This window comes from Neodiprion pinetum, chromosome 7 (assembly GCF_021155775.2).
Source record: "Neodiprion pinetum isolate iyNeoPine1 chromosome 7, iyNeoPine1.2, whole genome shotgun sequence".
NCBI lineage: Eukaryota > Metazoa > Arthropoda > Insecta > Hymenoptera > Diprionidae > Neodiprion > Neodiprion pinetum.
The window spans coordinates 5760679-5782841 of record NC_060238.1 but is presented as its reverse complement, the minus strand read 5'-3'; the positions used below and the strand labels follow the sequence as shown (position 1 = coordinate 5782841).

At 35.9% G+C, this 22163-nt stretch overlaps 4 protein-coding genes and 1 long non-coding RNA gene across 8 annotated transcripts; 3 read left to right on the top strand and 2 right to left on the bottom strand.

Moving 5' to 3' along the window:
* Positions 1-244: 244 nt before the first annotated feature.
* On the top strand, positions 245-8308 carry pins (G-protein-signaling modulator pins). Of its 2 annotated transcripts, XM_046635391.2 has the most exons (7): positions 245-615; positions 1271-1639; positions 1721-1863; positions 2031-2270; positions 2440-2911; positions 3011-3034; positions 3892-8308. In XM_046635391.2, exons 1-7 carry the CDS (start codon positions 565-567, stop codon positions 4495-4497), a joined length of 1905 nt encoding a protein of 634 aa, XP_046491347.1. In that variant the 5' UTR covers positions 245-564; the 3' UTR covers positions 4498-8308. The 2 variants fall into 2 exon arrangements, with proteins under 2 accessions (XP_046491347.1, XP_046491348.1); XM_046635392.2 differs by lacking the exon at positions 3011-3034 and having other exon boundaries at positions 246-615.
* Positions 7273-9309, bottom strand: Surf1 (surfeit locus protein 1). The gene is made up of 5 exons (XM_046635413.2): positions 8929-9309; positions 8643-8764; positions 8174-8374; positions 7708-7881; positions 7273-7610 (listed from the first exon to the last, which is right to left on the bottom strand). The coding sequence occupies exons 1-5, from the start codon at positions 9151-9153 to the stop codon at positions 7397-7399; spliced, it is 936 nt and encodes a 311-aa protein (XP_046491369.1). The 5' UTR covers positions 9154-9309; the 3' UTR covers positions 7273-7396.
* Positions 9310-9449: 140 nt separating this feature from the next.
* On the top strand, positions 9450-14048 carry beg (malonyl-CoA-acyl carrier protein transacylase beg). The gene is made up of 3 exons (XM_046635410.2): positions 9450-9609; positions 9726-10794; positions 11630-14048. Exons 2-3 carry the CDS (start codon positions 10019-10021, stop codon positions 12069-12071), a joined length of 1218 nt encoding a protein of 405 aa, XP_046491366.1. The 5' UTR covers positions 9450-9609; positions 9726-10018; the 3' UTR covers positions 12072-14048.
* Positions 12531-17849, bottom strand: LOC124223438 (N(G),N(G)-dimethylarginine dimethylaminohydrolase 1). 2 transcript variants are annotated; one of them, XM_046635414.2, is made up of 6 exons: positions 17253-17849; positions 16066-16168; positions 15872-15969; positions 15687-15743; positions 14275-14370; positions 12531-14193 (listed from the first exon to the last, which is right to left on the bottom strand). In XM_046635414.2, the coding sequence occupies exons 1-6, from the start codon at positions 17508-17510 to the stop codon at positions 13939-13941; spliced, it is 867 nt and encodes a 288-aa protein (XP_046491370.1). In that variant the 5' UTR covers positions 17511-17849; the 3' UTR covers positions 12531-13938. The 2 variants fall into 2 exon arrangements, with proteins under 2 accessions (XP_046491370.1, XP_046491371.1); XM_046635415.2 differs by lacking the exon at positions 15687-15743 and having other exon boundaries at positions 17253-17841.
* A 1316-nt stretch (positions 17850-19165) lies between these two features.
* Positions 19166-21663, top strand: LOC124223449 (uncharacterized). 2 transcript variants are annotated; one of them, XR_011177581.1, is made up of 4 exons: positions 19166-19713; positions 19952-20104; positions 20343-20494; positions 20755-21663. It is a non-coding gene; the product is annotated as an uncharacterized lncRNA (long non-coding RNA). The 2 variants fall into 2 exon arrangements; XR_006884308.2 differs by having other exon boundaries at positions 19168-19701.
* Positions 21664-22163: the final 500 nt, after the last annotated feature.

The following is a 22163-nucleotide window of genomic DNA, read 5'->3' as shown; positions in this document are numbered from 1 at the left end:
AGGGTGCGTTCCGATATTACCTTCCATTGCTGATAACAATATTTTTTTTTTTTTGCACTGCCGAGTTCATCAGTAGCTCTGCCTCTGTCCTAGGGAATTTTTAGCGCTGCCACCCAATTTCGGAACGCACCTCTATATACAACGTGAACACCACGAATACGACCGTTTGCATTCAGAGCCGTCTGGTTACACTGATGCGTACTACAAGCCCGCCCCAAACTAAATTGAATAGGAAATTGTACGCGAAGTCGCGAACGCGCCATAGTGTCGATGCGCGGTTAGGGTGACGCGTTGATATCCGTGTGAATTTGCCGTAAACAAGTGAGAGTGTTTGGTGTAACAATAAATAATTTTTATTTACCGCAACAACTAATAGATAATTTCCAAAAAAAATGCTAAACTGTATTGGTTCGACCTTTCTAATTGACGATCTATTGACGAAGGGGAGTGCCTCGTACACGTAAAGCTTAGCTCACGTCAAATTACACTTAACAATTCGTCGCCAGATAACAAATTGTTTATTCTTACCTTCAAAAATCCTTATAACCTGCTAGTACTCGACCAATGAAAATGTCGCACAGTGCGAGCGCGGAAAATCTTTCAGTAGACGGTCAAGTAAGTGAATCACATGTCCTTTTCTACCTCATTATTTGTCACTTGTCACTTAAATTCTTCAGTATATATATATATATATATGAGCCTTACCTACGTGCACTGAGTCATATGGGCATTTATTATGCTGTTCACAGAGAATTCTTTCCCACTTGTCATAGGACACACTGCCTTCCTAATCCTCTTACATTTTGCATTTTTCTCAAAATGAAAATTAAACTTCACCCCTTATTCCTGCAAAAAATTAATATAATCAAGTACCTTACTATTTTTTTTTGTTTATTCACTTGTTATTAACGGTAACTAAACTTAATCTCCCTCATCATGCGTCTCGTTACATTGTTCTAGTCAAAATAACTCTGAACCCCAATTGGACTTACGTAACAATTTGATTTTCAATTAGAGAACGATACCCTATTTATGTTCGTTACAATAAGCTGGATTATGAGATTTACAGGAACAATATTGCTGTTCTACTAAACAATTTCAAGTGAAGCAAAATTGCTATATACTCTATATTCTCAATAAATTGGTAAAAATAGAGTAAATGCAGAAGAATACCTTGTAACTCGCGTTTAATCGTTGCTTTTAATACTTTACCAAGATTAATTAATTGGCTAAACTATGTACAAACATAAAACGAGTTTGTCCTTTACAGAATAGCGGGGGAGATAGCAACATGTGTTTGGAATTGGCCCTTGAAGGCGAGCGTCTTTGCAAGGAGGGCGATTGCCGCACCGGTGTTGCATTTTTTCAAGCAGCAATACAGGCTGGAACAGACGACCTAAGAACGTTGAGCGCGATCTACAGCCAACTTGGAAATGCTTACTTTTATCTTGGCGATTACGTCAAAGCAATGCAGTACCACAACCATGATTTAACATTGGCAAGAACTATGGGAGATAAATTAGGGGAAGCTAAATCGAGCGGAAATCTAGGAAATACTCTGAAAGTTATGGGAAAGTTTGACGAAGCTACGATATGCTGTAAAAGGCATTTAGAAATATCGAGGGAACTAGGTGATAAGGTAATATTTTTTATTCCCCACTGTTCCGCTCTTCCTTCCTCATGCATTCTCATTTTTAATCAAGCATTTTTTATGTATCAGCTCAGCGAAGGTCGAGCTCTTTACAATCTCGGAAATGTTTATCACGCCAAGGGTAAACAAATTGGCAGAGTCGGACAGCAAGATCCAGGAGAATTTCCTGAGGATGTTAGACAGTGTCTTCAGGAAGCTGTTCATTACTACGAGTATGTTACTTTTACATCTATAGAATAGCTTGTCTTCAAATTCAGTAATATTATATACGTAGTGGATACCGCGGCTTTTTAATATTTTTTGCTCTGAAATGAATGCGTTGCAGTAGTGGCAACATTTTAGTATCCAATTACCTGATTGAACAATTGTGATTTCCTAGAGAAAATCTGAAGCTGATGAGAGAGTTGAGCGATACAGCTGCACAAGGGAGAGCATGTGGAAACTTGGGAAACACATTTTACTTGCTGGGTGATTTTCAACAAGCAATTCATTACCACAATGAAAGATTAAAAATTGCACGAGAGTTTGGTGATAAAGCTGCGGAAAGACGAGCCAACAGCAATTTGGGGAACTCGCATATATTTCTCGGAGAATTTGAAAAAGCAGCTCAACATTACAAGTAAGTTATCAGCGGGCTGAAGCCCGAAAAACTTTGAAATTTGGTTATACCACAGGTTGATAACTCCTGACCCATTTTCAGAGAAACTGCTATTGAACTGTACAAAATTTCTCAGGGTGCGTTACTTAGTTACATGTTAAAATAATCAAAATTCAAAATTTGTTCACAGACGTACGCTGGTCCTTGCTCAAGAATTGCGTGACCGAGCGGTAGAAGCACAAGCGTGTTATTCCCTTGGCAATACCTACACGCTCCTTCGCGATTACCAAGCTGCTGTAGACTACCATCTCCGTCATCTTTCCATTGCGCAACAGCTGATGGATCGAGTTGGAGAAGGTCGAGCCTGTTGGTCGTTGGGAAATGCTTACTCAGCAATGGGTAACCATGAGAAAGCGCTGCACTTTGCCAGCCTACATTTGAATATTTCTAAAGAGTTGAACGATCCAATGGGTCAGGCTACCGCTCAGATGAACGTTACCGATCTGAAGAAACTTTTAGGCTTAGAAAAAGGCGACGGAGAAGCGGAGAGTGGAAATGGAATGCACTTAATCCCAACGACCAAAGCCTCGGCTATAGCGGCTTCTTCGCCAGGTAGATACAGGTTGAGAAGACAGAGCATGGACAATCTGGATCTGATCAAGGTGAGCGATAGAATGTTTTTGTTCAATGCATCTCTAGACTGCAAATAGTTCTAAAATAACCGAATTTATTGTAATTATTCGGTATTTCCTTGCATATAGTTATTTACAAGGACCATGGAACCGGTAATACTTTCTTCTTTGAACAAAGATTATTGTCTATTAATATGTAGAATAACCAGATAGAAGTAAAACTACCAATTTTCAGTAAACAATACAACGTTCGAAGAGTCTGGTAATATAGAAAATACCTGTCAAAAAACCTCAGTGATTTTTCTTTGCAAGGCAATATAAAGGAAATTTTTTTTTGAAAATTTTTCTTTGCACACATTTCACAAATATCATTTTTTCTCCAATCTTGTCCTATCTTGTTGTTCCATTCATTATGCATAGAATCTATAAGGCAACATAAAGTTGAGTATTGAATAACAGAAAGTTATTCAGTAAGAACAGTACCAGTTTTCATTTTAACATTTTATTATAATTTTGAGAAATATCGAATAACCTTGTTAATTAGAGTAATTGACGGTATGGATGGAATAGCTAATTGTAAGTCAATTTAACTATTTTTCCGGTGATCAGTTCAGGAAAAATTTATGGCCCAACTCTATAGGTTGTGTTACTTTACTTCTTGTGACCAGAAAACAAAGGTCACAACAGAATAATATTTTTAGACCATGAAAACAGATCGTTTTAAAAATCATCACACGTCAAGCTTTCCTAACAATTCCTGTTAAACCTCTTATTAAACATTAGCATTTTCAAATTTTGTGCAAAGCATCTTCAACTCAAGTAAAACCATTATCGCAAAAGATTTAAATTGGCTACCTTCAGATTCAGCTCATGTTACAATGCTTATACATTTTAGAAAACGAAGACGTTGATCAACATGTATTATTGACTGAAAATTGATGAATTTTCCCTTTATCCATCATGTATACAATCTGAAGTTATTGTAATTCGTTATCCAAATTTTTATCCAGTTGACTCCAGATGGTAAGCAAAAAGATATGGGTGAGCCTCTGCCTGCTAGAGCCGGAATCGCACCACAGCCTTCGCAAGAAGAAGAAGAAGAATCTTTCTTCGAACTTCTATCACGATTTCAATCAGGTCGAATGGATGATCAGCGCTGTGTGCTAAATGCCAATCAAAAACCGAGACCCAGGCCAAGAGTGGCGACTCCAGAAAAAGAGAAAGAAGGAGAAGATTTACTGGAGCTAATAGCTGGAATGCAAAGTAAGCGAATGGATGAGCAGCGTGTAACTCTGCCTTGCTTGCCAGGATTGAATACAAACAGGAACAATCAGTCAGCGAATAGGCCTCCCCCACAGCCAATTGGGCAGGAAGCTGATGATTCATTTATTGAAATGCTGGTGCGATGCCAAGGCTCACGTTTAGAGGATCAACGTAGTCCTTTGCCAGCTGCTTCAACATTACACGATGCAGAGGAGGAACAAAACCAAAGAAGAAACGGAAACACCCCATCAAGAACTACCGTACCCGAAGAAGATCTGTTTGCCCTAATTCAGAGACTGCAGGCTGGTCGCATGGAAGATCAACGAGCTTCTGGACCAGCAAAAGGCCATTAAAACTGTAAGTAAGTATACCAACTATTTGATGAAAATAATAATAAATTAATATACTAAGCAATCTTTGAAAAAATAACATTTTGGAAAGGTATCACCACTGTATAATCAACATGAGTAACTACAAATTTTCGGTGTAACCATTTGAATTTTGTAAAAATCAACTCATGGTGATTACAAATGATATGTCCAAAAATGTTACATTTACAATGTAATCAATGGCTAGGTGGTCGATAAAAATTTGTACAATAGATTCTTTATAAGTTCTCGCATGCTAATTTCCTCTCTTTTCACAAAATAGTCAATCGGGTGACTTTTCTTCTACCTACAATTGTGTGGTGCTCCCTAAAGTTTAATTAAAACTCTGTGTCCTGTCCAAATCGCATTTCGACCCTTCAAATAGGATGGTTTGTTTTCTGCCCAACTTTGCTTCTTTGACCACAGTTTGTCACATTAAAAAGAAACGTTTTCATATCTTCCATGTTATTTACATCAAAAGGAGATATTTTGTCAAAAGGTTATGGTGAAAATTTTTTACTAGTGCCGTGAACCAAATATAATACTTTTATGGAAAGCAAAATCAAACGACACTATCAAATTTCTTAAACCACCTAATAATTGATTATTTATCATTGAAATCGTGCCAAAAAAGTATCATGAGACTCTTGGATAAACGGACATATACTGAGATGTAAGTCAGAGTACTGCACAAGAGATTACAATTATCTTTGTGATAGATGTGTATAAAATTGTATAAATGCTGCGACAAAATCTATTAACAGTAAAATATATGTAGAAAACGTTAGAAAAATGTGGAGTAGGATACTGATCGGTTTTGTTGACTTTTTTCAACACCGTTACAATGAATCTTGAATATTTTGTTTCTCATTCACAATCCAAAAGAGTAGTGCATAAGGATTATCATTCAAACATAAAAAATAAAGGTACTACTAGATATGTACCTATATCCAATGCAGGAATCGAATGAACCGAAAGCCATAAAGCTAATATAGTTAAAGTAGTATTATTAATATGAAAAGTAAGTTAATCAATTTATTACTTTTACGTTTTGTCTGTAATAGGTCTCTTTTTTTCTTTTTGTCCCATTTGAGCGTCAGCAAATTTCTTCAACAGCCTAACTCTAGAAATCCAGCTTCTTAATTGTAAAAATATGTATTCGCCCTTGTAATTGGTGGTATGTACATACGTAGTATTATGTACATTCAATGCAGTTTTCCGAATTCATTACTATACTAAATTTCGATTACTTTTCGTTATATTGATTTGAAACATTATATAAAATTCAAACTAACATTTGATGCCACTCCGGATATTACATGATGAAAGCACATGCAAAACAGTAGACATTTGCAGTAATCAGTTATCTTCATAGACAAATCCCATCGGATAGCGTAGTGTTGTCTTGACGGTGCTAAGATCACTAAATAAAATACCATATTACATTTATTATTAATCGTTCCAAAGTACTGATTAAATTTATTCTTCACAGAGAATATATAGTAAAGAATCCTTTTTCGTATTTCGTAATTTTTTTTCGAATGAGGTAGTTTTTCCAACGCATGTATATTTTAATAATTAGGACGCACAATCTACTGTTTGTTGTTATTGCTAAAAATATACTCAGAGATAGTTGTCATTAAAATATTTACAGCCCTGTCGCTAACTTAAGTGGCAAAGAAATTAAATTTGAGAGTAAACCAAATGTGTGTTTCTTCCTTCAGATGAAATTTACTCTCCATGTTAACTGTTTAACTGTCATTCAACATGCCAAGTTATAGTATCCAATATGGATTAAATTTTATTGTAAAGCTATGAAATTCATAATGCGAACTATGCATAGACGAAACGATCAAACTTTTTAAAGCAAATGCCTTTTTATGCCTGCTATATATTTATAACACGTTACTGGAAATAAGTTCTGAGATGTGGACTTTGTTCAAAGACTGAACGAGTGTTTAATTAAGATGGTAAATGAAAAGAAATCGATTCTTAAACGCAGGAAGAAGCATTTTGATTCACGAAATTTATGGGTTCCGTAATAGTGAAGGTAAAACTTCCATTGTTGAAGTAAATTAATAATTCATTTTCCTAAACTGCTATAAAATTGAAAGATAATCTAACTGACTAGTATACGAACTTTTTGATCAATTATATAAACAAACTTCAATTGTAATAATAAGAAGGTATTGGAATCTCATTGATATTTCCCAATTAATGCTCGCAGAATTTCTTCAAATGAACAAATTCTTTTCTCAATAAATGTAATATAAAGGTAATAATTCACTGTTCTGGCTATAAGAAGCCATCTAATAAAACTTATGCAATTAAAGGTTAAAAAATTTGTAGAACATGTATAATTATACGTACATATATTATGCTTCTAGCATAAATATTTACGTTTTTATTAGTAGAGAAAAAAATTGTTATACACTTTGTAACAAGTAATCCTAATTTTACTCTAAAAGATATATTTTTATGAAATATATGTTCCAATATCTTGAACAAACCAAACTGTTGCAATTGTAGATATAGTTATGAATAGTAGAGATCTGATTTTATTTCTCTATATTTAATTCTCCAAATCTAATTTTTAATCGTCAAGCAAACAAAAACCAACACGAGTAAGAAAAATACATTCCAGGATGCGTTTACCTAATAAGAAACTGTAGAATTATAAGGAAATAAAAATGTAATTTTTCATAACTTTTGGGTTAATTTTTTACAGCGCTACTAGAAGGAGAAAATTACAACTTCATATTTGTGATGGATTATCATAATAATTTAATGATCTACCAATATTTTTTTTACAATATCTTACTCCATGTCACTTGTTATGGATTGAAATTACGTACAAATTGCACAATATTACAGTAAACCGAACTTAAATTAGAGGTAGTTTGCGTATAAACATTCTATGCCACATGAGGCCAGTCATCAGCGATAACGTAAACCAAGTAAAGACGTAGCTCATATGTTCATTTCTCATCGTCACACGTGTTTGCTTGGGAATCGGCCCATCTTCGGTGCCTAAATTAGTAACTAAGTCGAGGTAAATGGGCTCAGTATCTGCGAGTTCTGCCATTGCGTTTAGGTCTCTGAAGAGAAGATATCAAATTTTGAGTAAGATATTTCAGTGTAAGAACTTAGTTATCAGTAATCATTCGTTTCACAGTTTTTCACTATCAATTTTACCTGTAATACCAAGCACCATCTTTTGGGTTGTTCCTAGGAGAAAATTGTGGCCTCGTTTCATTCAAACGAACAATTCCCGTGATTTCAACAACGCCATTCACCTTATCATTCGGTCTCTTTTCAGGATATCGCTTTTTCAATGGTACCCAACCCCTATTTATCAGAATAGTTTCGCTGGAAAGTAAATTTTCATGAGAACCAATTTGTCTTACATAATTTAAAAGACCTGAGTCCCTTGAAATGAAAGACAAGGTGAGGGGATCAAGTTGAAAGATTCACATAATTGCAAGTCTCGGTTGTTCCTGTTTTTCAATACGAACAGAACTGCAGATTTCTTTTATGAAAACACTATGCTTCGTTTGTTTTTCATGTTATAATCGGAACAAACAAGGTATTTTGTCAACTTGTTTTTCATTGATTAAAATCAGTGATTAAATAACAAGTAAATTACAGAAAATATACTCACTCCTTGCCCTCCAATTTGAATGGTGTGATGACCATGAATCCAGTGCGAACATTACCCGGAGTTAAAAGGCCACCTCCCTCGCCACTAGCAGGGGCGCCGTCAATGATCAAGCTCCTTGGGCCTATGATAAATTCCTGATCATGTAAAAATTGTCCCCTAACTGTAACAGGTTGGTATTCCATCGTCTGTAATTTTTCGAAGCTGAAAGTATACAGAATTAAATATATGAACTTAAAGACAAAATACCAATATTGATTATTAAACCTTCGATTAAACTGAAGTTAGTAGTCATGCCAACGTTGATTTCAATAATGCATTAAAGCCATCAAAGAAGTTTTATTTAATCTTGTGCAAAGTTAATAAGGTTGTAGACTTGTAGGTAAAAACTCGATTGAACTAATTCATTTCAAAGAACTTTAGTGTTTTTTGCCACGAGCTTCATAATCCTTGTTTAATTGAAACTATTTACTCATCAGGCAGAGGCACAGGCACAGCGTTTGTTCGAGTCTCGAGCTCTTTTATTAGGTTCAACTTCCATTTGCGCCTTTCAATTTGCCAGCATCCCAAACAAAACGAGAAGACAGGTAAACTCTGAAAAAGTAATACACAGTTAATTAGAGATACTTGTCTTGATTCAAAATTAAATTTTCGTTACTGGCACTAGACTTGGTAATTTGAAGGAATATTAGGTTACTGATTATTGAAATGTGGAGACGTGGAAAAGAAGTAAGTTAAAAAAATTACTAGTTACTCGCCAATAAGAACCATCCGTAAGCCCCGATGGTTTCTTTTTTAGGTACGAACCAATGTTTTCGATTTTCGTATAGCAGGTTAGATCTGGTAGACTTGTTTCTCAATATTATCACCGAGTTGCCATTTGTTGCAAATCTAGTTAAATGCCCCTTTAAACAGTGGGATAAATGCCTAACATTCGATACATTTGACAATTGTAAACCAATTCTAGATACAGCTAAATTCATTTTATTAGAACACTCCGAACGGCTACGGACAAACTTATTATCTATTCTTGCTCGTTTCGCGTTGTCTGAGTTGTCTTCATGGGCTGAAGTTGTTCAGAATAAGAATACTCGAGACCCAGGAGATCAAACTGCTAGCCAAGTCTGAAGTTTCAGATGGCTCAATATATCCCATCCGCTTGGTGGAGCTGCTAAGCGTACAATACTTGCGCATTCCGATACTGCGCATCTCGACATTCGTTTGTTTCAAGGGGTGCGTTCCGAAATCAGCTGGCTGGCAGTGCTAAGAACTCCCTAGGACAGAACAGAGCTTAGAGCATATGCAAGTAGTAGAGCTACTCACGAACTCGGTGACGCAAAAAAGATAAAGTAATAAAAGATTGTGACAACGCGCAACGGGAGCTATTATCGGAACATACCCAAAGAAGTGGGGATCTAATAGTGGCAGCGCTGTTAAACGTAAGTTGCCCAATTGAATATAGTTTAAGATATATAATAATAGTGTGATTTCATCACCCAACTTAGTATCAATCAGCGCTACGTCGGTTATTTTATGTACCCTCATTTGCATCCAGAGTTTGACCACATTTTGAACGCCTGTCCATCAGAGAGTGCCCTCCTTCAGACCCTGCATTGTGTAAGCTCGATGGGCGATATCGAATTTCGATCTGCTGCAAGTTCAGCGTGAAGTTCAGTTCAGTGATTACTGCGCGGTGTAAAGTGTTTGATAGTGCCATAGCGGTCTACGAAATTTTCAATTTTTAGGATACGCTGTGTTCTAAATAATAAATAAGCAATTTGTGTTCACTCGTTGGTTTGAATAGGCACTGTACGATCGCACAGTCGCTATTTCCTAACCGACTATAACATGCTTCCTAGAACATGTTATCGAGCGATATCGAGCCGGTCTAACCTATTCCGGTTATCCCGGTGCATGCTGAGTCGCTCGCTGAGTGACAAACCGCCCTGTGAGAACGGGGATCATGAAACCACAGATAAAAAGTCGTCAGAAATTTCTCAGCTTCTTGAGGGCGCTACAATTTACGACCCTGCCGAAAATTCGGGATGGGCAACGAGTGCTTACCCGGAAAACTGCATCCCAAACGTACAAGGCCAGCATGCCGAACGACCAAACATAAACCCAACCGAAACGTCAATAATCCTGTTTCCCGGTCAAGGAAATATCAAGGTTGGGGATGTCAAGCCATACCTGCAATATCCTGAGGCGAAATACCTCTTTGAAATAGCCAATGAAGCGTTGGGTTACAACCTGTTAAAAATTTGCCTCGAAGGTCCACAGGAGACATTGAATCGAACTGAGTACAACCAGCCTGCAACAGTGGTCAAAAGCTTAGCCGCACTAGAAAAACTAAGGGACGACAGGCCCAGGGCCTTAGACACTTGCATCGCTTGCGCTGGATACAGTGTCGGCGAAATTACCGCCTTGATATTCTCAGGCGCAATGACCTTTGAAGATGGCATGAGACTGGTTGGCGTCAGAGCTGCTGCAATGCAAGATGCTGCCAATTTGGTCCCTCAAGGTATGCTTTCCGTTCATAACACACCCGCAGCTAAGATGTCTGATATATGCCAAAAAGCAAAGAACTGGGCAATGGATGTCGGGGATCCTACGCCAGAATGCAGGTAGCGAATCAGAATTTTGAAGTTGAAGTTCGTAACGTTAATGCCACGATGGTTTTCGGAGAAAAACCGATATTATGTAACTTTAAAATTATTTGAAAATCAGTTAATCATAATGCAGCTTAACGTCATCATGTGTGTATTACTTTAAAATCACAATCATCATTTTACAGCTTCGATGTGTTTAAACAAATTTCAGACAATTTCGACGCAGTAAAATTGGGAAATTTTCTGATAATGCATTGTTACAATAATCTTACGAACATCAATCTAAGTATTTTCTATAATTAACTCCTTGAAAGTAATTCTAGGCTTGTGAAATAATGTTTTTCTTACAAAGTTTTTCATTACATCAACAGTACTAACGTCAGCTTGTATAATTTTAACTTTTTTGAATGAAATTTTCACTTGAATCACCATCTTTCTTTTATTCACATTACTGTATTACATGTAATTTACATTTTCATCTTCACAATGAGATCTGTAGAGATTGCATTTCTTGATATCATTCATAATTTTTTGGGAATCAAAACCAGAATATCGTCCTAGAATTTAAACATTATCCTGCAAAAGTGGGTGAATACATCATCGATGATTTACATTTCGTTTAAAAAACATCATTCTATCGCGAAATTCAAATTCTAAGTTTTTCTGATCAATATATCATACTAAAATGTTGAGAAACGCTCCTACCTCCTTGGAAGATATAATACTAAAAAAGACATGTATAAGTTCCACAAGCAAATCTATCTATCATTTTCTTAAAAAATGCGCCAAGTTTTTGTCTTAATTTGAATACCTATCAAATTGTAGTACGAAGATTTATTTTCATTTGCAGAGTTGCAATATTCCTGCATCCTGATATGAAAATATTAGCTGGTAGCGAAGGGGCGTTGAAATACATAGAAGCTAATGGGAGGAGCATGGGACTTCGGCACATGAAGAGACTTCCGTTATCTGGGGCATTCCATACTTCGTTGATGATCCCGTCATTGGATATATTTAAGAAAGCTCTCCGGACAATTGAGTTTGAGGAACCCAAAGTATCGGTACATTCGAATGTCGATGGAAAGAAATACAAGAATGTGAGTCAAATTATTAGGTACTTACCTAAGCAAATAATATCGCCAGTTAAGTGGGAACAGACAATGCATATTTTGTACATGAGACCACCAGGAATTCCGTTTCCGAGAACATTTGATGTAGGCTCAGGTGGGACACTCAAGACACTTCTAAGATTCGTCAATGCCAAAGCATGTAATTCTTGCTATACTATTTAACTTAGAACTAAACGTAATCGGTTGCTAAAAAGGTAAACTCATTTTTGAGCAAATTGGCGATTGTTGACAGTGATAAATACATGTACAACAGAATAGATAAAACTGCTGTGGTATTCGAACCAAAAATTAAAGTGACAATGTGTTCTTACCTGTGCAACTGAAAGTTAATTATGTGAGTGTAGACATGCTGAAATGTCGTTAAGTTTATAAGAAACACGACATTTGTTTTAAAAGATTGTAAATATGTTTTGTAAAAATATACGGTAATTGCGTTAGAATGAAAATAAGAAAAAGAAATTTATAGTGAGATCGCGCAAGTATTTCATTTGATTTGGACTAAATCTAATATAAATCCTATAGCTCTCCTTTAGTAAGTAATTCGAACAAACAGGTAAGAGACACTTCAAATTAAATTACATATAGTGTGAATTCATGGGAGATAGAAGGTTATTAAACAACTTTTTAATTGAAAACACTATTTATTTTGCATTAAACCAAGGCAAAAGGAGACAACAAATATACAAACACAAATATAAGGAGTATGAGTTTGCAACTGTTGTACGATCGTGTCAAGCATCTTCACGGTATGCGTTGTGCTGGTATTACGTAAGTATTAAATAGCAAATATCTAAATCTAAATACATAGTTACCCTACAAATCCTCAGTTGGATCGGGCATTAGGAAAAGGACTTAATGTGACTAGTAAAGAGTCATAAGAGAGTAAAAGTTGAATATCAATAATTTTGTGGCTTTTTCATTTCTGTCCTGCTGAGGAGAAACATGATTTATATTTCGATTCTTCAGTATCTTTAAAGTATGAGATGAGCTACTTTATCTGATTCTAAAAATATGACGAAAATTTTTTCCAAAGTTTTAAGTGTATTTGAATATTGTACAATATAACAATATACGAGTGAAACTTTTCGCTATTGATAATTACTTGGTAACCAAAACTTGGTAAGAATTATGTTCAGCTCGATAGAGATTTTTATTCCAGAAATAATAATAATAATTTCAATAGTTATCACAGTAGTGTGTGAATTGTTCCCTTGCATAAAGAATCAGGGTTGACAGACAGTCTGAAATTCGGAGAACCTGGGAAAAGTTGGGGAATTTTCTTAGATGAATAGGTCACCGGGTGTTAGATTTTTTGATATCTAAAACATTAGCACTGAAAAACAGGCAAGATTGAGGGAAATCTTAGAACTTAAAAATAATGGCAACCCTTAATTCAAGTAAAAATAAATATAATGTATACGATTAATAATATAATAATGTTGGTATAAAAGCTGCTTGGATCAAGATTCAAATAAATATCCGGCTAAATATTTTTAAAAGATGAGAATGCAATATTTACCTGCAAAATTTCGTACAAGCACTAAGTCAGTTAATACATTTGAGTCAGGCAAAGCTCATTTAATAAATATAAATAAAAACAATAGTTAAAATCTTTAAAAATCGACGATAACATTGTACTGTTATTAATAAATGCAATATTTTCTTTATAGTAAAAATGTTCGACATTTGAATATATTACTCTTCAATATCGCGTATCAATATCAATATATTAGTATTAAATATATTATAGATCTGATATACTTAATATTTTGTGTTCTCTGCGTTTGATGGTAACGATTATTCATTATATCAAGTCTCTGATTAATTTTAATTAAGGTCCATAGTTTCTATAATATTGAGAATGTTAAAATTTTTTCAGGTCTCACAGACCGCCTATATTTTAATAGTGTATTTTTCTTTTATTTATCTTTTAAATGAGTTTCACTCATCTTGAAATACTCCTGAATAATTATACTGGTCTGAAAACTCATTCGCTTCTCATTCGCGAATTCATAGTTTCATATGGAGCTTAAATACTACGAATGTGCCTCGGTCTACGGACCAATAGGCAACATGAAGAAAGACCAGAACTCACTTTGGCTAATTCAGATATTTGGAGTAACTTTGTAGGAAACTCAACCTTTTCAGCAAAAACCCTGCATGACTTTGGAATTTCGGCCTCTGTACGATGAATCAAAGTCCCGTTCACGTAAACAACATTTGCCGCTGCATCTTCAGGCACGGTCAATGTTTGATAAGTGTAAGTTGCCTCTCGTTCAATTCGCTATATCAACAAAGTCATTATTACGTATTCTTGTAGAAAAAATATTTATTCTTTACAGAAATTATAAGCGTGTACTTGTACCTTTAAAACTTCTTGAGATTCCTTTCCTGCACCCACGCAGATAACGTCAGGACCAGCCATAGTAACTAGAGCTTTCAAACGCTTCGACTCTGCAACCTTTATCGAAATATTATTGTTAAGATGATTGTAAACAATATTGAACGATTCATCAATTTTGATTGGGTTGTTGCATAATTTTGATAAATTTACTTTTCCACCATTTTAGTAATCAGGATTACTTAAACGATTATTCCCAGTTTTGAATGAATCGAGTTTTGAATAGGTTTAAATGCCGTCTGAATCATCGTTTTAACCACATTTGTACGTGTGTACATGAAACTGTTTCAGATTTACTCTTAATTAAGTGACAAATCAAGAAACTATGCATTAGCAGTCAAGAATATGGTCAGCATATCTTTGCTCAATACATTGTCCTATTCCTGCTTATGTTCATAATGTGGTACAGTACGAAGCGATATGTAAACAGAAAAGCTTTTCTATATGTGTATACGAATATCATAAAAAGCGCACATTTCGTAAATTTATAGCTGCTACACAAAAAAGGTGATTACAATGAGCTTGGACTGTTACTGTAGCAAAAAACGTTCTACTAAAATCTGTGCTAACAAGGTATGCAGATGAATGTAGCCTGTGCTCTTTGTGAAGTGATAATTGAATCAATTACATAATTGCGTGGCATTTAATGTTGCGTGCGTGACGTGCCGAACTACAGGTTGTTCTTCAGGATTTCCATTTCGTTACATCATGTCCAATCTTGTACGTTATCTAACTGATTTTATGATAATCATATTAGATAATAAGTTAACCTAATTATTTATCTTAAAGAGATGATGTGAACTAAAATCATCTTTCATCTACAGTTATATAAATCTGTTGCTCATTTTCATCTTGTTTTCATATAAAGTATAAAGTATTTTTTATATAAGATATAAATATAAAATAAACTGCTTAGTGAAACATATGCGACACCATTCAGAGTCAAGATTGAATTTCATGAAAACAATTAATCCGATAGAAACATCTTTCTGAAAAAAGTTATTGGCAGTATTCAATATTTATAATTTTCGTTTTTATCATTACCTTCTTGATTATCTAGATCAAAGTGTGACTAATCTCATTTTTACAAAGATAATTGCATAAATAATTATCTTTCACGTTATGTAGATAATTTGGATATAGATGATTTTATTGACATTTAAGTAATAGTAATTATTACTATCTTGTACAACACTGGACTTATGTCTGATGCATATCTCGAGGTTATGAAAAGCAAACTATGCGTTTAAAGAAATGAAAATCCCTCTGCAATGGCGTACAACAAAGATCAGGTGTTTTTGAATCCGTAACAATTATAACGAGCTTTGCTTTCAGAATAAATTTGATGTTTAAGAGCCACACTAGCGCATCCCGACCTGAAGTGGGGCTGAGGTTAAACTCTCCACTATCACCTCTTCGCCACCATCACCCACCTTGAATAGATGAGAAATTGAGTGAAACAAACATTTGTCGCTTAATATGATACGTATATCACGGTTATATTTAAACGTATGATGTAATCCTAAGTTAATGACACGTTATTCAGTAAGTCAACACCGACCTTGATGGGAACACAGGGATACTCTGGGAATGCTGCAGCTACTGCTCGAGCACCGGCCTCGTTTGTGAATTGTGATAATCCCACGAAAAATTCCCGTCCTATGAATAAAACATCACACGAATGAGGTGATAAACATGATACTGATTTATGCTGAGCGTCACAACTTCACACATCGAAAACTACATCATCATTACCTGTAAACAGAACGTCACCTCCATCCAGCCTGGCATTTTGGTCAGCAATCTCCACAAGAGGGATGTCTAGTTCTTTTTTTAGAACAGCTCGAATTGTTTCAATCTAAAATTTAATGATGCCGTGTGTGTTATTCATTTAGAGAAAAGTTTCAACGAGTTTGTGTTGTACTAACTTGTTCATATAACATATCGTTGTGAATTGCTGATTACTTATTTGGAAAGAAAAATATATTTCAAGAATGGTCTAGAGAACTTGAATATTATAACAAAAAAAATCATGTTTTAATTATTACGATATACATATGTTGCAAATTCATCATTATAACTAAACGAAATAGGGAGAACAGACAAAGTCATAATTATCATACTATTTTTTAATGAAAATAATACTAAAATATTGTAAACATTCTGCAATGAAGATAAATGTAAGACTAGTTACAAACGTATTGCAGTAACATGTTACATGAATGCCAAGTTAGAAATATTTTTACGGAATACTGTGAGTTATCTAGAGTATTCTGTGTCTATGATGTGTAACGGGTAACAAGTAATTAATAGATGGTCTATTAAGACATTGATTGAAATTTTTCTGTTAGTACATACTTCGGATTACAGGATGAATTGTATATCTATGCGTAAATTGTACTGTGATATCTCTGAAAGATGTTCGAAGCTTTTGTAATGCAAAATTGAATATATTAAAATTCTTACATGTATTACATGATAACGCAATATGTTTATGTTATATGAAAATTACACGTGCTTGAAGTTGTGATTTATCAAGCTTGAACGACAAAAGTTCAGATATTAGACGAGCATAAGTAACGTCGGCATAACGAAACATCGATCGAGAAAATAATTTAAGAATAAATTTGAAAGAGTTGAGTTTGGAAAATATGACTACGTTCTGCTTTATTAGGGTTGACCAAAGTTCAGAAAGTCTTGAAATTGCATCGTTACATTAACGTCGCTAACTTGTCGCTAACTTCAGCTACGTAATACTAACAGAGATCTGCTTTCACTCCTAAGAAGAACAAATCAAGTTTTCAATCAAGCTTGGCAGGTCGAGACCTCAGATACAAATATAATATCCCAGTATTGCAATACGGTGAAAAGGTGCATGCAAGTCTTGGGGCAACAGCACAAGATGATACAGGTATAAACTTGAGTTTTATCATATTCCATACCTCTTTCGTGCGAGAAGGTTCATTAGGACGAGCGATTAAAGCAATGCCATTGCAGACGACGGCGAGATCCTCGACGAAGGCACAGAGCGGTGATCCCTCATCGGGTGGAAGTTCGACAACGTCAAGTCCGAGGTCCCGCAGCACACGTACGAAGGTCTCGTGTTGTTTTCTAGCTTCGTCGAGCGTTACTTCGCCGCGAGTTCTCAACGAAAGGGGAATTCTGCACACAACAGCGTGGGTGTATCGATGAACCGACATTATGCCTGATTTTTTTCGTCGATATTTTCCAACCGGGCAACTATCTATTGGAAACCTTATAGCCTTGCTGTCACCCAAGTAAAAAATTACGAACTTCTTTCCGTGCGCGTTTTGACGTTTGGTTCGCCCGTTTCACGTATTACAACTATGCGGTGTTACACTGAAATATTGTAATACTGGAACGCTCGCCGTAACGCGGCGTTGTCCGAGAAAGTGTCGCCGAGAGAGATAAAAAATTAGATGGACTCTGGCTTTCTCAGATACTCGTTTTTCATCGGCAACGAAAGAGATAGAGTAGGTAGTACTCTATCTCTCTTTCGCTAATGCGGTAAATATTTCTAGCGTTGTTTAACCTTTGCGCGCGCCTATCCACACTGGTAGGGATAGGCCCGCGATACGTATTTTGTATACGGTGCGCGTTCCAGTATTACTATATTTAGTGGCGGTGCACGAATTGCAGACCTATATTCGCCAAATAGATGCACTGGATCCACTGGATCTCTAAAGATCAGTGAATAGATGTTGTAACACGGCCGTTGGCTGAAAATTTATAAAGACTCACAGCCTGGGTTATTTTTTGTAATTGTACGGCAGGTCTGGCTGGGTTTTGAATTACTAGCAGTTTCACGTATTATTAACAAACTAATTGACCTCGTCGGTAAAGAGAGTTCTTGATAACCACCAAGTATCGCCTACAAAACGGTGATAATCGTATGCCGTTGTAATTGTAAAATTAAACAGTCTTCGCATTGGTGAACCCAAGCCAGTACTTAGCCTGTGTGTACTTATCGACTTGTCGGCGATATAAGAAATTAATCATGAGAGAAAATTTCTTCCAAAATTCCTAGCAAAACAGTGATTTAATTAAAGAATAGGTACCCGAGAGAAGAATGTATACACAGACCATAAGTAATAATAGCTCAGATGTAATAGTGATGCTGAGACCAAAAAGCATATATGTAAATGCAGTCCATGTACGATATTAATATATATGATCCATTTACGATTAATACGTGATGCATATTATAAATTTTATAATTTTCCAGGAGACAAACTAGATTATCTACAATAATCGGCTATAATATGAAAACAGAAGAATTATTCATTTCGAAATGGGATTCTATTCCACACGCGCTCGATGTATTCCATAACATTAATATTCGTAATTATTTCAACAACTTTTCATTTGCTCTCTCGATCTTGAATTTTCGTAGGCATGGAATCGAAACGCTGTTACAGCTAGTCGCATGTGAAGTATCTACGTTGGGTAGAAAAGCAGAATGGCTTTTCGCCAAATGTTCGTATGGAATAAAATTCAGAGTAACTGTAATACATCACGGATGCGCTGATTTTGATCGAGATGAAATGGATGCTCCGTATATGAGACAGTGTTTAACGCAGTGTCCTGATTTAAAGGCCTAAAAAGGTGATTTTCGGCGATGTTTTTTTTTTTAATGGGGAGCGATAGAACGAAGCTTCTTAAAACCTCAAGTGTATTTTAACACACAATTGAAAAGTACGAGGAAAATTTTTTATCATCCAACTGTCGCAGTACGGCGGCGTTATTAGCTGACCCGTTAACTGAACAATATATCTTTAGTCAACGGCTGACCATCGAAGGGCCTAGCCGCTTGAGTCTGGAATCGGCAGAGAAGATAAAGTGCTTATTTCTTGTCTGATATATGAAAACTAAAATCATTATACATCGTATCATATCATCATACATCATACATCATACATCATACATCATACATCACACATCATACATCTTACATAGTATTAAAGTTCGAGATCAAAGTTTGGATGTTCGGATGTTCGGATGTTCAGAAAGTGACGTCACCCAAAATTTTTTTTCACTTTACGTCATCGATATATAGTAATCGTCGACCACGAAAATTAGCTACCAAATTCCTCAGTCTGGAAATAACCGCGCAGTAGAGAGGACGTAAGAGAATTGCGCTCCGCAGATTTCGAGTACCGGGTTCTCTACCTCCTGGATCCTGCGCTCCGAGTCCGCTTCCTGGTGCGATTCAAGTTCCAGGACAAGCGCTGCGTAGTTTCTGCGCTCAGGGTCCACTACCTGGTGAAACTCGACTTTCAGGACAAGCGCTCCGTGGTTCCTGCGCTCCAGGTCTGCTACCTGGTGAAACTCGACTTCCAGGACAAGCGTTCCGTGTTTCCTGCGCTCCAGGTCCGCTACATGGTGAAACTCGACTTCTAGTAGTTTATCATTCTTATAATATTTATTAGCAATATTTCATCTAAAATTTTTCAGACATGTCATCTTTACAATGAATTATTTCAATCTAGGTTTCGCGCTAGAACAAATTCAGTAGCCATAAATGCGCTCATAAAATTTATTATATTATTAATTAATTATATTAATCCTCACACGATATCTTTATGTGTTTTTATACCGAAAATATTTATTACTATTCAAGTGTAACCTGAGGTGGTTATCAATGGTTGTTCGAGGTGGTTGATGTTGGTTAGAGGTGGTCGGAGTTGGTTGGCGGTGTTCAAACGTGGTCGAGGAGGAGGACGAGGAAGACGAGGAGAACAAGGTGGACGAGGAGGACAAGGATTTGTGCTCGGTGAGTTTGAAATTTTTATATTATTTAATGGCAATTGTAATTAGATTACATCTATAATTTTTCAAACTTGCCATGTTTACAATATTATTTCAATTCAGTTTACGCGCTAGCACAAATTCAGTAGCTATAAGTGCGCTAATAAAATTTATCATATTATCAATTATCTAATTAACTATAATAATCCTTACACAATATTTTTGATGTGTTCTCATACTGAAAATATTTATTACTATTCAAGGTTTAACCTGAGGTGGTTATCGGTGATTGTTCGAGGTGGTTGGTGGTGGTTGGAGGTGGTTGGAGGTGGTTTGTGGTGGTTGGAGGTAGTCGTATGAGGACGAGGAATACGAGGAGAACAAGGTGGACGAGGAGGCCGAGGATTTGTGCTCGGTGAGTTTCACATTTTTATATTATTTAATGGCAATTGTAATTATGTTTCATCTATAATTTTTCAAACTTGTCAAGTTTACAATAAATTATTTCAATTCACTTCTCGCGCAAGCACAAATTCAGTAGCTATAAACGCGCTGATAAAATTTATTATAATATTAATTAATTAATTAATTAATTAATTAATTAATTAAGTATACTTATCCTTGCACAAAATTTTTGATGTGTTCTTATACTGAAAATATTTATTACTATTCAAGGTATAACCCGTTATGGTTAGCGGTGGTTGTTGGAGGTTGTTGGCGGTGGTTGGCGGTGGTCGGAGGTGGTTGGCGGTGATGAAAGGCGGCTGGCAAAGGAGGAGAAGACGGAGAATCAGGACGAAGAGGACCAGGACAAAGACGACGAGGAGGACCAGGCGGACCAGGAGGACGGTGGTGGTCAAAGGTAGTAGGGGGTGTTAGGCAGGAGTAGGTGTAGAAATGCTGGGAGTTAAGGATAACATGCAAGAAATGTCGAAACTTGACGATTGGTGAATTTTCCACATGACTGCTTGACTATTATACGAGTAAATATTTTACACACAATGTTATTCTACACGTAATTATGGCAACAGAAAAATTAGACCACACATGAATACAAAACCTAAAATTACGCTGTACATAATTATACTACACGAAATTATTCTACACATGATCATACCATATCAAATCATACTGAACGTAATTAAACGACATAGAATTATACCACACAGTTATATTACTCAAAATCATAGTACACATGAATATGCCACGCACAATCATTCAACTCATATTCTTCCAGTAAATAATGATTGAACTTATGTGTATTGAACTATCTGCTACGCAACTACCATTTATAAGTATAACCAACTGAACTGTGAAAATAAGATACTCTAGGTAAAATATTGATACAAAATCGATTGTACGAGTAGGAAAGTGACTATTCTGTGATTTGACATGTATGCAACCATCGTAACTAACTCGTCTTTTTTTATCATTAAAATATTAAGTTGTGGGTTTTGATATAAATGTAAGTTAAGACGGGCTGCAGATAGGTGCATTATATAACACTGCAGATTATGACCTAATGTTAAAGGATACTGATTTATTCTTGTCTAACCTATTATGTGAATAAAATAAAAAGTATTATACCACACGATTTATGCTTCTCATTGACATATAAGATTATGCTTCTAGTTACGAATTAAGCGAATCGGAGAAATTTCAGCACAAAATTACTACTGGTATCAGGAGCGCATATGAGCCGAGGAAGTCTTCTAAAAACAGGGACACATTGATTGACTGCACGTGATGTCGACGCTATGTGACTGAAGGCATGCCTGCTTGCTTGAGAGGGCACGTGATCTCTAATTTTCGTGCCACTTCTTATTAGAACTAAGCAAATCGGAGAAATTTCAGCGAAAATTACTCCTGGTATCAGGAGCGTAGGAGAACCGAGGAGCTCTTCTAAAAACAGTGACACATTGATTGGTTGATTGACTGCACGTGATGCCGACGCTATGTGACTGAAGGCATGCCTGCTTGCTTTAGAGGGCACGTGATCTCTAATTTTCGTGCCACTTCTTATTAGAACTAAGCAAATCGGAGAAATTTCAGCAGAAATTACTCCTGGTATCAGGAGCGCAGGA

Coding starts and splice junctions, on each gene's coding strand:
- pins (XM_046635391.2), top strand. CDS start 565: ATGAAAATGTCGCACAGTGCGAGCGCGGAAAATCTTTCAGTAGACGGT. Junction 2,912..3,010: donor ACAATCTGGATCTGATCAAG/GTGAGCGATAGA, acceptor CCTTGCATATAG/TTATTTACAAGGACCATGGA. Junction 3,035..3,891: donor TTACAAGGACCATGGAACCG/GTAATACTTTCT, acceptor ATTTTTATCCAG/TTGACTCCAGATGGTAAGCA.
- Surf1 (XM_046635413.2), bottom strand. CDS start 9,153: ATGAATTTAGCTGTATCTAGAATTGGTTTACAATTGTCAAATGTATCG. Junction 8,765..8,928: donor CTTACGGATGGTTCTTATTG/GCGAGTAACTAG, acceptor TTACTTTTTCAG/AGTTTACCTGTCTTCTCGTT. Junction 7,611..7,707: donor GATGGTGCTTGGTATTACAG/GTAAAATTGATA, acceptor TCTTCTCTTCAG/AGACCTAAACGCAATGGCAG.
- beg (XM_046635410.2), top strand. CDS start 10,019: ATGCTTCCTAGAACATGTTATCGAGCGATATCGAGCCGGTCTAACCTA. Junction 10,795..11,629: donor GATCCTACGCCAGAATGCAG/GTAGCGAATCAG, acceptor TTTCATTTGCAG/AGTTGCAATATTCCTGCATC.
- LOC124223438 (XM_046635414.2), bottom strand. CDS start 17,510: ATGTCGGTTCATCGATACACCCACGCTGTTGTGTGCAGAATTCCCCTT. Junction 16,169..17,252: donor AACCTTCTCGCACGAAAGAG/GTATGGAATATG, acceptor ATTAAATTTTAG/ATTGAAACAATTCGAGCTGT. Junction 15,970..16,065: donor AGGTGACGTTCTGTTTACAG/GTAATGATGATG, acceptor TTTTATTCATAG/GACGGGAATTTTTCGTGGGA.